The 16,647-nt window shown below is 43.4% G+C and overlaps 1 protein-coding gene across 1 annotated transcript in view; it reads left to right on the forward strand.

Moving 5' to 3' along the window:
- LYPLAL1 (lysophospholipase like 1) overlaps nt 1-16,647 on the forward strand; it is a 41,008-nt gene that overhangs the window by 15,028 nt on the left and 9,333 nt on the right. Inside the window, exon 3 of the mRNA XM_064164532.1 lies at nt 7,889-8,058. Within this exon, the coding sequence (XP_064020602.1) occupies nt 7,889-8,058 (170 nt within the window). The remainder of the gene's footprint in view (nt 1-7,888; nt 8,059-16,647) is intronic.

The following is a 16,647-nucleotide window of genomic DNA, read 5'->3' on the forward strand; positions in this document are numbered from 1 at the left end:
AATCTCTGCAATTTACACACACACCCCCCCCCCCAAAAAAAAAAAAATATCAATCCAACCAAGCATTAACAAAGAAATAGAAACAAACTCAGAATTTATTCTGCTGAGTTTTCTGTCAGTTTCTCTTGTGGCTTCCTTTATTTAGGACAAATCTTTTTAATTCAAGATCTAAAAAAAAAAGCTGTCATCATCTTCAGGTAACCATTCCATACTGGCTCAGTTAGCTCCCCAGCAATATGCATCCAGAACAACCTCACCAAAAGCATTTGCATGTGGTTGAGTGAACAGGCACAACCTTGTCGGAGGAACAGATGAAATTATTCCTCATGGAGATAATCTTGCCATTCTTTTCTTAAAGTTTTCTTTAGACTCTAAACTTATTGAATTCCTGACACATCTTCTGCTCTTAGTGCTGCAAAGCTTCCTTGTTAAGATATATTGAACCTCAGTTTTGATGTAAGACATACCTTGGACTAGAGCTTTGAATTACACTTCTCATGTGGGTAGGTGGATTCGCTACCTTCCCTCCTTGCTTCAAGCAGACAGTGGGAATTAAAAAGCAGAATTCTGAACTAGGTTTTCTGTTGCAGTGTGCTAATACCAGCAGTGAGGTCATGCTAGGAGAGAATTAGGGACTGGCAAGTAACTTGGATTTCATTGGAAAGACCTTCCATCAGCTTTAAGACAGTCAAGACTTGCTTCTAGAATCATAGCATAGTTTGGTTTGGAAGGAAACTTTAAGGGTCATGTAGTCCAGCTGCCCTGCAGTGAGCAGGAACATCTTTAACAGGATCAGGTTGCTCAGAGCTGTGTTGAACGTGACCTTTAATGGTTTCTGGGGATGGGGTATCTACCACTTCTGTGTTTCACCACTCATGGTTCAAAATGTCATCCTTGTATCTAATCTAAATCTCCCACTCTTTTAGTCTGAAACCATTACCCTGGTCATGTTGCAAATAGGCCATGCTAAAAAAGACTGTCCCCATCTTTCTTACAGATGCACCTTAAGGCCACAGTAAGGTCTGCCATGAGCCTTCTGGCCCCAGCTCTCTCAACATCTCTTCATATGAGAGATGTTGCAGCTCCTATGGTCATTTTTGTGACACTCCTCTGGACCTGATCCAACAGGTCCATGTCTTTCTTGTGCTGAGGGCTCCAGAGCTGGATGTACTACTCTTGGTGGGATCTCACTAGATCAGAGTAAAGTAGAACTTAAGCAGTCTAGCAGCATGCTCTCTAGATTTTTCTCCAAGTGTTGCACAGTCTTCCAAAAGACATTTTGATGTCTTGTGTGACTCCAGGCCTCCTAACCAGGGGGAGGTGGGTTTGGCAATGAAGTGAAAATGAGGATTCAAGTGTTGATCTTTCTCTTTCTTCATTTAAATCATAAGTCTGTGTTGACTATAAATTCACAATTCTGTCTGACATCTGAGGAAGTTCTGTCTGGAACTGAAAAAAGAAAGCTGTAAGCTGGCGCTAGTGTTCTGGGGCTTATGTCACTGTTAGCAGGGTGATCATAGCACACAGTGTGAGGACAGTGATAAAATCACATCAGAAGAAACATTTGAGGGAAGGAGGTTTACTGTGCATCAGTGTGGTGTTGGCTGCTCTTACTTAAAGCAGCTTGCTTTGCTCACTTGTCTTTTAAAGTCTTGCACAGGAACAGGGATTTATTGGATAACAAATGATAACACCTGTGGTTTTATGCAGGTGTGCCAGCAGCATTGTTGTGGAGACAGAATTTGACAGGTTTGCAGGTGACACCAAGCTGTGTGGCACAGTCAACTTGCTAGAGGGCAGGGATGCCATCCAGAGGGACCTGGACAGGGTGGAGAGTTGGGCCCAGGCCAACCTCTTGACATACAACAAGGCCAAGTGTAAGGTCCTGCAGCTGGGTCAGTGCAATCCCAAGCACAAATCCAGGCTGAGTGGTGAATGGCTGAGAGCAGCCCTGAGGGAAAGGACCTGGGGGTCTGGAGTGATGGAAAGCTCAACATGAGCCTGCAGTGTGAGTGCAGCCCAGACAGCAACTGTGTGCTGGCCTGCAGCAAGAGCAGTGTGGGCAGCAGGGCAAGGGAGGGGATTCTGCCCCTTTGCTCTGCTCTTCTGAGACCACACCTGGAGTCCTGTGTGCAGTTCTGGAGCCCCCAGCACAAGGACGTGGAACTGTTGGAGACAGTCCAGAGGAGGGCCATGAAAATGCTCAGAGGGCTGCAGCAGCTCTGCTATGAGGACAGGCTACAAGATTTGGGAATCTTCAGCCTGCAGAAGAGAAGGCTTCAAGGAGACCTTATAGTGGCCTTCCAGCATCTGAAGGGGATCTACAGAAAGTCTGGGGAGGGACTATTGACAAGGTCTTGTAATGACAGGATGAGGAGTAATGGGTTTAAACTGGCAGAGGGGAGACTGAAACTAGATTTTAGGAAAGGGTTCTTTGCAGTGAGGGTGGTGAGACACTGGCACAGGTTGCCCAGGGACGTTGTGGATGTTCCGTCTCTTGAGGCGTTCAAGACCAGGTTGGGTGAGGCCTGTTCTAGTGGGAGGTGTCCCTCTCTATGGCAGGGGGTTAGACCTGGATGATCCTTGAGGTCCCTTCCAACCTGAACCATTCTATGATCTGAATTTGACCCTTCTGTAGCATCTTTTGTTAAGGTAATACCAAACTACTTAACACAATTCTAAATGGGATTAAGAAGCTTTAGTGTCTATAATCCATGCTCCATCGAGGTGGAAAAAAATCTGTTATTGCTTCCTGCTTTCATTATGTTTTCCTCATTAGGATATAACTCAAATTAGGAGAAGCTAACCTATCTGGAGTTTGTGAAAATTTGAATGATCTACATTGCTTTGAAACTTTGCAGTGAAATCAATGCAAATGACTTCTCTCTGAAGACATTTAAAAGATTAAATAGGAGATAAATAAATAATACAGTAATTATTTTTCCTTTTAAGACATGCAAATATTAGGTGTGTAGAGAGTGTTCTTGAAACTGCTGTCTCATGCAAGGAGTGTATGCATGAGAAAATTGTAGACTAATGCACACTATTACAAGAGTAATTAATCAGAAAATATGTTATAGCATGATCTGAGGATGTTGGGAAGCACTTCAAGGATTCTGTTTCTCAGGGTACCTTCAATTTCATAAATGCTTTAGGCTCAAGGTGAGGAGAAAGTTCTTCACAGAGAGAGTGATTGGATACTGGAATGGGCTGCCCAGGGAGGTGGTGGAGTCGCTGTCCCTGGGTCTGTTCAAGGCAAAATTGGACGTGGCACTTGGTGCCATGGTCTAGCCTTGAGCTCTGTGGTAAAGGGTTGGACTTGATGATCTGTGAGGTCTCTTCCAACCTTGGTGATACTGTGATACTGTGATCTCAGAATCAGAGATTACATTGAGTTGGAAGAGGCCATCAAAAGGTCGTCTTGCCCACACCCCCTGCAGTGAGCAGGCACATCTCCAATTAGATCTGTTTGCTCAAGGCTGCATCAAATTTGACCTTGAATGTTTCCCGGTGTGGGGCCTCCAGCACATCTCTAGGCAACCTATTTCAGCATTTTACCACTCTTATTGTGAAGAACTTCCTTCTTGTGTCCAACCCAAATCCATTACATCCCTTTTTTTTCTTCATTTTTAAAAGTTAGTTGAATTGGTAGGAAATTCTCTTTCAAATGTGCCTTAACAATTGGTAAAAATGTGGAATTTGGCTGTAGCCAGAGAGAGGGACTACCTTTAAGTTTTAATTAAACTTGTGAAAGCAAAAAATCCAGACTTGGTGTTAATCATTTAGTCTACACTGTCCTTAAATGACCATGCCAATCTTAATGGATGGAGTTTTCACTCCATATGTCTTTGCTTTTGTGTATTTCAGACTAGCCTCTCATGTCACTGTAACACAGGATTTTTTTTAATTCTTCTTCTTTTGTGGTTTAATTGTATGAAAAAATTTTGTGCTGTATTCTTGGACCTGTACAGATGGTTCCGTGCCAAACATATTTGTTTACCGTGGTAATGTCTGAGCTGTAGTGTGCCAGCTAATAAAGGGATTTATTTAAGGAACAAGGTGAATGACTAAAACAGATGTGCCAGTTGGGTGAACCATTAAAGAATCTTACTTCTGAGCTTTATGTAAAGGTTATTTTTAATGCATTTCTGAGAAATCAAGAGCTGTTGCAAGAACGTTTTTGAGACAGCTGAAAGTATCTTCTCCATTTCCTTGGGAGTCTTTTCCTGTGAGCATAGGGTAGTCTTTCATTTATCTTATTGAGGAATTGGCAAAGGCAGCACATAAAAGTTCTGAGTTTTGACACCTAATCAAGTCACAAAATCTCATCGTGGAGTTTGTCCTGTTCAGAAATTGTATGAGTCAGTTGTGGGGAAACCTGTTTTAATATTTCTATAATGTAAGTGTACATTTCTGCAATGTAATACAAACATATATCTTTGTTCCATGCAATTCCTGGGTCAATCTGCTGTAATAACACTGAAACCTTACCTATCTGTTGTCACACAAGTATAAGATACTCTGATTTTACTTAAAAATTAAGCACTCTGGCTGCTAAGTGTTTTCATAGAATCATAGAGTGGTCTGGGTTGGAAGGGACCTCCAAAGGTCATCTAGTCACAGTATCACACAGTATCATCAGGGTTGGAAGAGACCTCACAGATCATCAAGTCCAACCCTTTACCACAGAGCTCAAGGCTAGACCATGGCACCAAGTGCCACGTCCAATCCTTGCCTTGAATAGCTCCAGGGACGGCGACTCCACCACCTCCCCGGGCAGCCCATTCCAGTGTCCAATGACTCTCTCAGTGAAGAACTTTCTCCTCACCTCGAGTGAGGAGTCCAACCCCTCCTGTAATCAGCAAGAGAATCCTCAAATAGATCAGGGTGCCCAGAGCCCTGTTGAGCTTCACCTTGAATATCTCCAAGAATGGGACCCCAGCCACCTACCTAGTCAATCTGTTCCAGTGTTACTGGCAGGTTGCTCTTGGGTCTCCCCGGAGCCACCTCTTCTCCAAACAGAACACCTCCAGCTCCCTCAGTCTCTCATCATAGCAGAGATGTTCCAACTCCCTGTGGTCATTTTTATGGCCCTCCTCTGGACCCACTGCATCAGGTTCATGTCCTTTCCATACTGATGTCTCCAGACCTGGACATGGTACTCCAGGTGCAGTCTCACTACAGCAGAGCAGTGGCAGAATCACCTCTCTTGATCTGCTGGCAGCACATCTTTTGATTCAGCCCAGGATGTGATTTGCCTTCTGGGCTGCAAGCTCACACTGTCTGCTTGAGTCTCCAACTTCTTTTGTCCATCATCACCCAAGTCTTTTTCCACAGGGCTACTTTCTATCATCTCCTCCCCAAGTCTGCATTGATAGTGAGGATTGTTCCTGCCCAGATGCAGAACCTTGTTGAGCCTCATGAGGTTCACCTGGGCTCATCTCTTCAGCTTGTCCAGGTCCCTCTGGATGACATTCCATCCCTCTGGCATATCGATAGCACCATTCAGGTTGGTGTCATCTGCAAGCTTATTGATAGTGCACTCAATCCTGCTGTCTGTATTGCTGATAAAAACATTAAACAGCAAAGGTCCCAGTATGGACCCCAGGGGACACCACTCGTCACTGTTCTCCTTATGGACTTCAAGCTATTGAATCATAGAATCATAGAATCAGCCAGGTTGGAAGAGACTTCCAAGATCATCCAGTCCAACCTAGCACCCAGCACACGCTGTGCTAAACTGTATGCTTATATACCATTTTTAATAGCAGAAGATTTTGGGTGCTTGTTCCTGAATCTGTGGCTCAGAAAAACTACACCATTTCATCTGTCGTTACACATCTGTTGCCTTTTGCTACCTATTTCTTCATATTTGGCTCCCTAGCTTTTAAGTCTTGGACTTTTATTTCATGTTCATGGCACTGGGCAAAAGAAAAATCTGTGTTCTTTCACTTTTTTGCTTCTGAGTAATGGAAATATTACACTACCTCTTATATGCCTATACTAGTGGTAGTATTTCTGGATTAGAAATAGATATTTACATCTCTGAAACTTCTCTGGTATTAATAAAGGCAGAATTTGTTAATTCATTAAGAATAATTGAACCAGTGGAATTTTTAGGTTAGTTGTGGTTTTATTTAATCGTAGTACTGAAAAAAAAAAAAGCCCAGAAAGAGCACAGAAGTCAGTTTTAGTATTTTCAGTGGGTTCACATCCAGCCAAATTTATCAAAGGCTGTCTGTATGCAATGATTGTAAGCTGATCTGAGCTTAAGTAAAAATGAAAAATGGGCTCCCTGATTAAATACTGCAATTAAGGATTTTAGGGAGACTTGAGTTTGAGATGAAGCATTGATCTCGTAACAGTACCTTTGGTATTAAATGGTAGAGCCATTGCAAGGTAATTAGATCACCTTTCTTGGGATTTCAGACTTCTATTCATCTTTTTTCTTTAAAAGCAAAGAAAAGGCTGCTTTGAATTGGAACTTCCTTGGTTATCTGAGGTTTGGGCAGCATGTTAAAGCACTTGAAGTAAAAACCTGACAACACAGTATTATGGTAGAGAGGGAGTATCATGTCTTGCAATCTGGCAAGTGCATGGCATTTTTTTCATTTATTTTGATGAGATACCTGCTCCATTAAGGTGAGGATGGCTGTGTTTATTAAAAACTGTCAGAAGGAAGAAGTTTTTCTGAATACCTAGAGGTTTTTTAGTTATCTTCTCTCAATTTTGATAGAAATAAGACAACTGACTCCCATAAAATTAGCTCTCATACAATAAGCTTTCTTGTTTAACAGTTACTTCTGTTTGTACTATTCCAAGGTGGATTTCAGACTTTGTTTAGGATTAAGAACCTCTTGACAGAGTTGATTTAAAATGTTTAGGTAACTTAATCAACTTTGACATTAAGCTGACTGAAACTTGCATTTTAACCTAGCTTCCAAGTGCTGTCCTTAGTCTCAAATTTCCCCAATCAGTGCTACATGCTGGGGACAGAGTGGCTGGAGAGCAGCCAGGAAGAAAGGAATCTGAGGGTGCTGGTAGATGGTAGCTGAACATGAGCCAGCAGTGTGCCCAGGTGGCCAAGAGAGCCAATGGCATCCTGGCCTGGATCAGGAACAGTGTGGCCAGTAGGACGAGGGAGGTTATTCTTCCCCCGTACTCAACACTGGTCAGGCCACACCTTGAGTGCTGTGTCCAGTTCTGGGCTCCTCAATTCAAGAGAGATGTTGAGGTGCTGGAATGTGTCCAGAGAAGGGCAACGAAGCTGGTGAGGGGCCTGGAACACAAACCCTATGAGGAGAGGCTGAGGGAGCTGGGGGTGTTTATCTTGGAGAAGAGGAGGCTCAGGGCTGACCTCATTGCTGTCTACAACTACCTGAAGGGAGGCTGTAGCCAGCTGGGGTTGGTCTCTTCTGCCAGGCAACCAGCAACAGAACAAGGGGACACAGTCTCAAGTTGTGCCAGGGGAGGTTGAGGCTGGATGTTAGGAGGAAGTTGTTGGCAGAGAGAGTGATTGGCATTGGAATGGGCTGCTCAGGGAGGTGGTGGAGTCACCATCCCTGAAGGTGTTTAGGAAAAGCCTGGCTGGGGCACTTAGTGCCATGGTCTGGTTGACTGGCTAGGGCTGGGTGCTAGGTTGGACTGGATGATCTTGGAGGTCTCTTCCAACCTTGCTGATTCTATGAATGAAGGAAAATGTAGTGTTTTTGGAATGCAGTGTGTTTGGAATGCAGGGAAATGCAGTGTGACTGGAGTTAGAGCCTAAAGAGGTTCCTATTCTCCTTTGCTGGGGAGATGCTGAATCGGTTTTATTCATCGTGTATGCTGAAGACTTTGACACTTCTGCTTGGGTCATCACTCATTTTCTTTCCTTCCACCACTCCAGGCCATATACACCTATGAGAGGAGCCCTTTCCACTGTATGGTTTGACAGATACAAGATCTCCAATGATGTTCCAGAACACATTGAAAGTATTGATTCCATGTGCCAGGGACTTACAGCCTTGATCAATGATGAGATTAAAAGCGGCATTGCGAAGAATCGGATACTAATAGGTAAGAGAGACTTATTTTTTGCTTTTATGGGGTTTAATTTGTAAGAGATCATCCTGGAAAGCTCATGAGCTCAGCTGCATGCCTTGAAACTGCTGAGCCACCTCTTTAGCAAGCAGTTTTCAAGAACTTTCAAGATCTTTCCATTACTGTTTTAATAATTTGTTAATTCATGGGGAACAAGTAGTGTTACACATTACTAAGGACTAACATTTGATAACGAGTGAAGTTGTCATAATTCATGTCTGTCAATCTTCTTGTCCTTCTTAATTCCCATGAACTTTCACAGTGCTACTGTAAATCAGTGGGATATTGGGTCACAGGAATTGAGGGCAATGGGGTAGCCTGTGTTAGAAGGGGAATGAGAATTCACGAGTCCTTCGCTCCCTGTCCCATCCCTAGACCAAAAACTATTTCAGGTTGGGGAAAAATCTCTTCATGTGGGAACTTATAATTTATGGCCACCAGAGTCATGCCATCAAAATCCTGCATGGTGGAACCACTGCCATTCAGCCTCCATGTTTTCTTGATCCATCTCCATGCTGCTCTTTGAAGGCCTCTGTTTGCTTTCCCTTTCTGGCTCATTGCCCAGGCTGCAGAATGAATTTTTGGGTGGTTGTAAGCACAGTCTTTTTGTTCTGTATTTCCTGTATTATACCTGTTGGCTTGGAAACAGCTGAAGAAGTGCAGGTGCTTTTCTGTAGAGTGAGCTGGGAGATGTTCTGTGTACAGATCCAACTTGTTACTATGCTGTTTGCCTTTCTCTGTAGCCTTCAAAGTTAGAACTAGTGAAATTGTGTGTTATGGAAGTTGTTTAACACGTCATGTTCAGAGTTAGGAAGTTGGTACGTGCTGATTGTTTCAGCCTATAGATTTTTTGGAAGTCCCCACCTCAGTGTGTTTGTATTCCTCATCTGTGCCTCAGAGCAGTTACATTTACTTTGTCTTGAAAGCATTGATTTCAGGCTCCTTGAGTAAGGCATGATTTTCTTGCCTCTCTGACAGAGACTACATGCATGCATCTTCACACTTGAATGTTCACGGAACAAGCAAAGTGAGGCAACCCTGCATTAGCATAGAATCATAGACTGGTTTAGGTTGGAAGGGACCTCAGAGATCATCCATAGGCAGGGACACCTCCCACTAGAACAAGTTGCTCAAGGCCTCATCCAACCTGGCCTTGAACACCTCTAGGGAGGGAGCAGCCACAACCTCCCTGGGCAACCTGTGCCAGTGTCTCACCACCCTCACTCCAAAGAACCCTTTCCTAACATCTACTTTGAATCTCCCCTCTGCCAGTTTGAACCCATTACCTCTTGTCCTGTCATTACCAGACCTTGCCAATAGTCCCTCCCCAGCCTTCCTGTAGGTCCCCTTCAGATACTGGAAGGCCACTACAAGGTCTCCTTGTATCCCTAGTGAAAAAGGAAACTCATGTGGATGTGTAAGAAATTTTCAAATGGAAAATGAATGGTGGCTGTACAAGATTAAATGTTTTTCCATGAGAACTGTGTGCCTTCTCTGTGCTGGTTTTGATGATTAACCAGTATGTGATGGCAGTGGAGAATGAGGCTTAAAGGTCCTGTAAGGTTTCTGTGCATAAAGGCTGGGTTTATTGTTAGTTTCAGTCATCTTAATGTGACATTCTTAGTTGGTTTAGATGGGACTTTGTGGAAATAATTGCCCAGCTTCTGGAATAGGTTATTACAGGAAGTTAGGAATTCTATAAAGGCACCTGGCAGCTTTATAACATTTTTGGTCAAAAAAGAATATGAGGCCAAGGTTTGGTAATGAAGATATAGTCAGTATGTCTGCAGTAAGCTGTAACATTCACTGGAAAAGCTGAAATGAGTGGCCTGAAGTTTTTCCTGAGTTTGGGAAAGATTGATGTACAGGAGTTAATGGTCACTTAGAATGTCAGACACCTGAGTCCTGTGAGATCTCTTCTGATTTCTCTTTGAAAAGGTCAGGAATATCCATCCGGTACAAGAAGGGGAGGCTTGAGGTAATGATGAGCAGACAGTGGATTTGTGATTGTTAGTGCTATGGAGTTGGAGCAGCAACCTTCTTGAGGTGAAGAATAAAACAACTGTAGCAGAGGAAATGAGGGGAAATTTTGCTCTATTTTCTCAGTACCTTTGATGATGTCGAATTGTGCTGGAGATCCATAATGGGAATACTGGTACATATTTTATTATGTAAAGTAGAGACAGAATAGTTGAGAGAGGATGCTGGAGGACTAGGGCATCTGAAGCCTTTTCAGATAGGTCACAGAAGCCAAGAGAGCAGAACAGATGCATGAAGAGGTAGTTACAGGGAATGAGATGGATGATAAAGAGTTAAAGAGAACTGGGTTGTAGGACTGTCTGTTTTGTAGTGAGTGGGAGTTTTAATGAGTGGAAAGAAAACAAAATGAGTATGAGGAGGGTAACAAGATTGAAGGTTATAGTTTTATATGGAATAACAGACTAGAAATTAGAGACTGAGGATGAGTGTCAGATATTGTTAGATGAGGGTGAGTGAGGTGTTAGGCAAGCAGGAAGGTGGGTAGCTGCTGACAGCTCAGAGGTGTGGGCTTAAGGCAAGATCTGAGGGAGCACTGTGCAAAGGAGAGTGAGTGGGAGGAGGGGAGAAGCAGGAGCTGACTCTCAAGCAGTGGAAAATAAGAAGCCCAACACCTGGTGTTCTGGGGGATGATTCTCCTCCTAGAACCATTCAAACTTTCCACAAGGCTCGAGATGGTGGGTACAGTAAGATCATTTGTTCTGAAAGAAATTATAACCTGTGCTGTTTGTTTTGGTGGCAGAGTTAGCACTAAAATCACAAGATGAGGATGGAGTTCAGGTTTTCTGATGCCACTCTTTTTCCATATCTCCCTGACCTTGGAGGAGGAGGGAAGAGAGACTGACTAATATATAATTACTTTTGGAAAATTCTGTCCTCTCTAGAATTTGATAATGAAAGTCACTTTTTAGCAAACTGTCTTGTTGAATTGCTAGTTTGCCTGGCTAAAGCACTTCTTGCAAGTAATCCTGTAAGAAGGTTTATAATGCCTTTGGAGATAAAAGAGGATGATAAAATCAGTTAAACTCTTCAGACTTAGAGCTTTGGTAGTATCCTTTCTTCATAAATGCCTGGGTTCATGGCTAAATTGCTTAAACAAGTAACCACCTTTTGAAATGTGGAAGAATCATTTCTATTTTGATTGAAAACTGAGCTATTTTTTTCAAGTATTGATTGTTTTGCTTTGTTTTGTTTGCTTGTTTTGTAGGAGTGTTTGTAGTGCATAGTTTATAGAGTATGGAAGCAGGTAAAATAACTCTACTTAGGTGGAAATAGTCAAAAATTTCAACAGTCTTGTCCAAGAATATGTTAGAGACTCTTGAAAGAAAGTGCAGCCTGAGATTTAGAGTGTTCTGATAATGCTCACTTCAGTCATTTCACTTCAGTGAAATGCAATCTGTTAGTTCTCTTCTTTTTGTTCTTAATTTAGTGTTATTTGCCTCCTTTTACAGGTCACTTTTCGTGTAGTGTAGAAATGCTGATCCAAGCATGTTTGTCTCTGCCACCTGTAGTCATTTGTGTATGCAGCCAGTGAAAATAAGCTTTCCATAGCAGTCCTGTAGATTTGACTGCCTGCCAGAGAACACATGCATGATTCCTGACCCCTTGTACTGTAACAATAACACAAGACACACAACCACTTTTTTGTTTATTGCTAGGCTTTTTACATGCTGAACTTCTTACATAGCTACTGAACCATGGTGGAAGTCACATAAAAGCTCCATGCTTCTTGTAAATATTAACATTTTCATCTCTCTCAGTGTGTGTGAGGATGAGATGGGGAGGAAATATTTTGGCTCCAATATCGCAGAAGGATGGATGCAGAGGGAAACATAATGACTGAGGATGAGGAGAAGGTTGAGGTGCTTAATGTCTACTTTCCCTCAGCCTTTCACACTGAATCCAGCAGTTCTCTGGACACCCAGCCTCATGGAGTCAGGGGGGAGAACCAGAATGAGGTCATCACAATAAATGAGGCATCAATCAGTGATCTGCTAAGCTAATTAGACCTGCACAAGTCTGCAGGGCCAGATGGACTACACCCAAGGGTGCTGCAGCAGCTGCAGATGTGCTCACCAAGCCATTCTCCATTAAGTACCTGCAGTCCTGGTAACTGGGGAGGTGCCAGTGGACTGGAGGGTAGCAAATGTGACACCTACCTACAAGAAAGGAAAAAAGGAGGATCTGGGAAACTATAGACCTGTCAGTCTGACCTCAATACCAGGGAATGTGATGGAGCAGGGCATCTCAAGGGCTATTACATGCCATGCAGAGAACAACCGGGGATCAGACCCGGTCAGCATGGGTTCAGGAAGGGCAGGTCCTGCCTGTCAAACCTGATCTCTTTCTAAAACAAGATGACCTGGCTACCGAATGAGAGAAAGACTCTGGGTATTGCCTACTTGGACTTCTAAAAAGCCTTTGACACTGTTCCCCTCAGGATTCTCAGGGCCAAGCTGACTGCTCATGGCTTGGACGAGCACAACTCTGCTTGATAAAGCCCTGGCTGGGCGAAAGGACCCAAGGAGTGGTGGTCAATGAAGTTCAATCCACTTGGCAGCTGGTCACAAGTAGTGCCCCCAGTGCTCAGTGTTGGGACCACTTCTCTTTGACATTTTTATTGATTACCTTGATGAAGACATAGAGAAGGATCTGGGGGTTGTAGTAGACAACTCAGTAAGAGCAAGCAGTGTGCCCAAGTGGCAAAGATAGCCAATGGCATCCTGGCTTGTATCAGAAATGCTGTGTCCAGCAGGAGCAGGGAGGTGATTGTCCTCTTGTACTCGGTTCTGGTGAGGCCTCACCTTGAGTATTCTGTTCAGTTTTGGGCACCTCATTACAAGAGGGATGTGGAGGTGCTGGAGTGAGTGCAGAGAAGGTCAACAAAGCTGGGGAAGGGCCTGTTTATTTACATCTAAACTGGCTATTTGGTTTTATTTTAGATCTCTATTATTCCTTTTACTTCTTAATTCCTAAGCAAGACATACGTAGAATAGTTTGGATTGAAAGGGACCTCCCAAGGTCATCTAGTCTTCCAAAGGTCATGTAGTCTCCTGCTTACCCCTCTGCAGTAAGCAGGACATCCTCAGCTAGATCAGGTTTCCCAGAACCTTGAGTAGCCTCCTCAACCACCTCCCTGGGAAACCCATTCCAGTGTTCCACCACCCTCATGGTAAGGAACATTAACAAATGTTTCTGTTGCCTTCATCAGTCATTTAGGAGGAGGATACATCACTTGTTACTTTATTTTCCAGCTGTTCACAGAATCAGAGAATGTTAGGGGTTGGCAGCAACCTTAAAAGATCATCTAGTCCACCTGTTGAGCCTTGTGCTGTCATTGGAGCTTGTTTAGAAGAGCCTGGCTCCATCGTCCTGACACTTATCCTTTATGTATTTGTAAACACCACTGAGATCAGTCTCCTCTTCTCTGAGCTAAAGAGACCCAGCTCCCTCAGCCTTTCTTCATAAGAGAGATGTTCCACTCCCTGAATCATATTGGTGGCTCTGTGATGGACTCTTTCACACAATTCCCTTGCTTCTTGAACCGAGGGGCCCTGAATTAGACACAATATTCTAGATTCTCTAATGTGCTAACCACACTTCTAATTACACCCCAGAATGGCATTGACCTTCTTGGCCACAAGGACACATTGCTGGCTCATGGTCATCCTTTTGTTCACCAGGACCTCTGGTCCCTTTCCCCTACATTGCTATCCAGCAGATCAGTCCTCAACATATACATGGGTTTGTTGTGCTTTCCCAGATGCAAGACTCTGGGATTCCAGCATTCCAGACTGTCCAGGTTTTACTGAATGGCAGCACAGCTTGACGGGATGTCAGCCACTTCTCCCAGGTCTGTGTTGTTAACAAACTTGCTGACAGTACACCCTGTTCCCTCATCCAAGCCATGGTGTCTTGATGGTGTCCTTATTAATATATCTAGAGTCTTTGAAAAGAGGCACATTGTCAGTTTCCATTTGTGTGGTAAATGACAGGCTTAGCAAAATGACAGTGTATGAGAAATAGATAAGGCTCACAGCACTTAAACCAAAAAGCAATTCAACCATAATCTTATCAGCACATGATCATCAGATGGGAAGAAAAGAATTGCAAAGTAAATCAACTTCAGGTCTTTTCAGCCTCAGTAGAAATATTGCAAACATATGCTTACTCATCTTTAATCAATGCCTGTGTTCAGTGCAAAATTAAGCGGATGGATGGGCTTCCAGAATGCTTGAGGATTGTGTGTAGGCATGCCACAGGGTGCACATTAACCTGTACTTTCTTCACACTCTTGCCTAAAGGAATGATTCATAGAAGAGTGAGGCTTAAAAATATTTTCTAATCCTTCTTCATGTGTCAGCTCTATTTAGGCAAATCCTTCCTATTGCCTTTCTGTTGCCTTCTGAAAGACCTCTGTTAATGGAAGGTTCACAGCTTTCCAAGGAGGTCTGTCCCCAGTGGCATCCTGGCCTGCATCAGGAATGGTGTGGTCAGCAGGAGCAGGGAGGTCATTCTGCCCCTGGACTCTGCACTGGTTAGACCACCCCTTGAGTACTGTGTTCAGTCCTGGGCCCACCAGTTTAGGAAGGACATTGAGATGCTTGAGCATGTCCAGAGAAGGGTGACGAGGCTGGGGAGAGGCCTTGAGCACAGCCCTACGAGGAGAGGCTGAGGCAGCTGGGATTGGTTAGCCTGGAGAAGAGGAGGCTCAGGGGAGACCTTATTGCTGTCTACAACTACCTGAGGGGTGGCTGTGGCCAGGAGGTGGTTGCTCTCTTCTCTCAGGTGGCCAGCACCAGAACAAGAGGACACAGCCTCAAGCTGTGCCAGGGGAAATTTAGGCTGGAGGTGAGGAGAAAGTTCTTCCCTGAGAGAGTCATTGGACACTGGAATGGGCTGCCCGGGGAGGTGGTGGAGTCGCTGTCCCTGGAGCTGTTCAAGGCAGGATTAGACGTGGCACTTGGTGCCATGGTCTGGCCTTGAGCTCTGTGGTAAAGGGTTGGACTTGATGATCTGTGAGGTCTCTTCCAACCTTGGTGATACTGTGATATGCTTCACCATTCTCCATCTTAGATCCTAGAGGTCTTTTGCAGCCTGATTCATTCTGTGATTCTGTGATTTCTGGTTTCTTTTTGTGATTCAGTTTAAAAGAATGAATACCCTGAACATAAACAACAGGTTGTTCTCTTTCTTCTTCTGTGCTGTGCAGTTATACAGACAGGTAGGCATTGCAGCAGGGCTGTGCTGTCATCCTCCAAAACAACCAAGAAAACACACTAGGTAAATAAAACAACCCATAGATTTGATAGAGTAACATCTCAGTTAGAATTGGCTTAAGTCTATTCATTAATTCTATTTTCCTTCTTGTGTTCAAAATTATGATTCCTTAGGTACACCTGTTGGGTTCCCTGCTATTACCCACATCAGTGAAGAAAAAAACCCAAATCAACCCAAAACTCAGGCAAAAAAACCATAACCAGTTCTGGTTTTACTGCAGGTTGATACATTAGAAACTATTGTATACTTATTTTTACAAGGAAGTGGTAAAACTTGTACCACTTAAATACACATTTCAGAAAGTGTTCTGGAGGGTGAGAAGGTTGGATAGCAAACTGATTCATGTTCCTAACAAGAGGAGGTTGCTGAGCCAGGGAAGGAAAGTTGCCTGTGTTCTTGTAGAGATACTTCATTACTGAGTAATGGAATAAAAAGCCCATCAGAGGTGGAAACCAGTCATTGCAGTTCTGCTAGTGCCTGGGGAGAGTGTAAGTGAAGTTTCATGAGTAGGTTAAAAGAGGACAACCACTGCTGAGAGGAAACCTACTTGAAACAAAATCCATGTTTGAGCACTTGACACAGGAGCAGTGTTCAGGGAGTTCTGTAGTGAAGGGAATTCACTGTTCTGCTGGCATTTGTGCTCTTTGCTGATACTCATGTGAATGCTGTTGAATATATACAATATTTCCATTCATGGATGTAAAAGGAAGGTAAAAACTAAGTTAGCTTCTTTGCAGATGATGTGTAGAACAATGGTTTGCTGTTACCATTAATAGAAGGTAAATCACAGAAAGTCCCTAAGAAGAGTGGAAAGTAAATGAAATAGAGCCTTAGGGGAAAATTCCTGATAACAAACTGATTAAAGTAACTCTTAGCTTGAAATGTTTAAATAAAGGAGAAATTGAGAATGCAACATGCTTGGAGGATGGGAAGAAAGTGAGGTAAGAGTATGTAGTGTGTTTTGATGATGTCAGAAGGGACAAAGACAATTTATCACTGTGCTGGTGTAGCCTTGTGCAGCAGAAGAGCATTGGTGTTTCCTTGCTCTGCTGGCACAGGTGCTGTATGCAGTAGCATTCATTTCTTGCTACTTTGTACTGACAAATTCGAAGAAATATTGTTAAGATGAAGAGCAACTGCTAGAGAGAAACTAGTGAAGAAGTATTGCTTAAAATAAACACCCCAGAACCCCAGTCTGAGTCCTTATCTCATCAAAGTCTGGTGCACAGCTTCTCTTCTTCTGGTTCT

The sequence above is a fragment of the Pogoniulus pusillus genome, chromosome 25, assembly GCF_015220805.1.
Source record: "Pogoniulus pusillus isolate bPogPus1 chromosome 25, bPogPus1.pri, whole genome shotgun sequence".
NCBI classification, from domain to species: Eukaryota; Metazoa; Chordata; class Aves; order Piciformes; family Lybiidae; genus Pogoniulus; species Pogoniulus pusillus.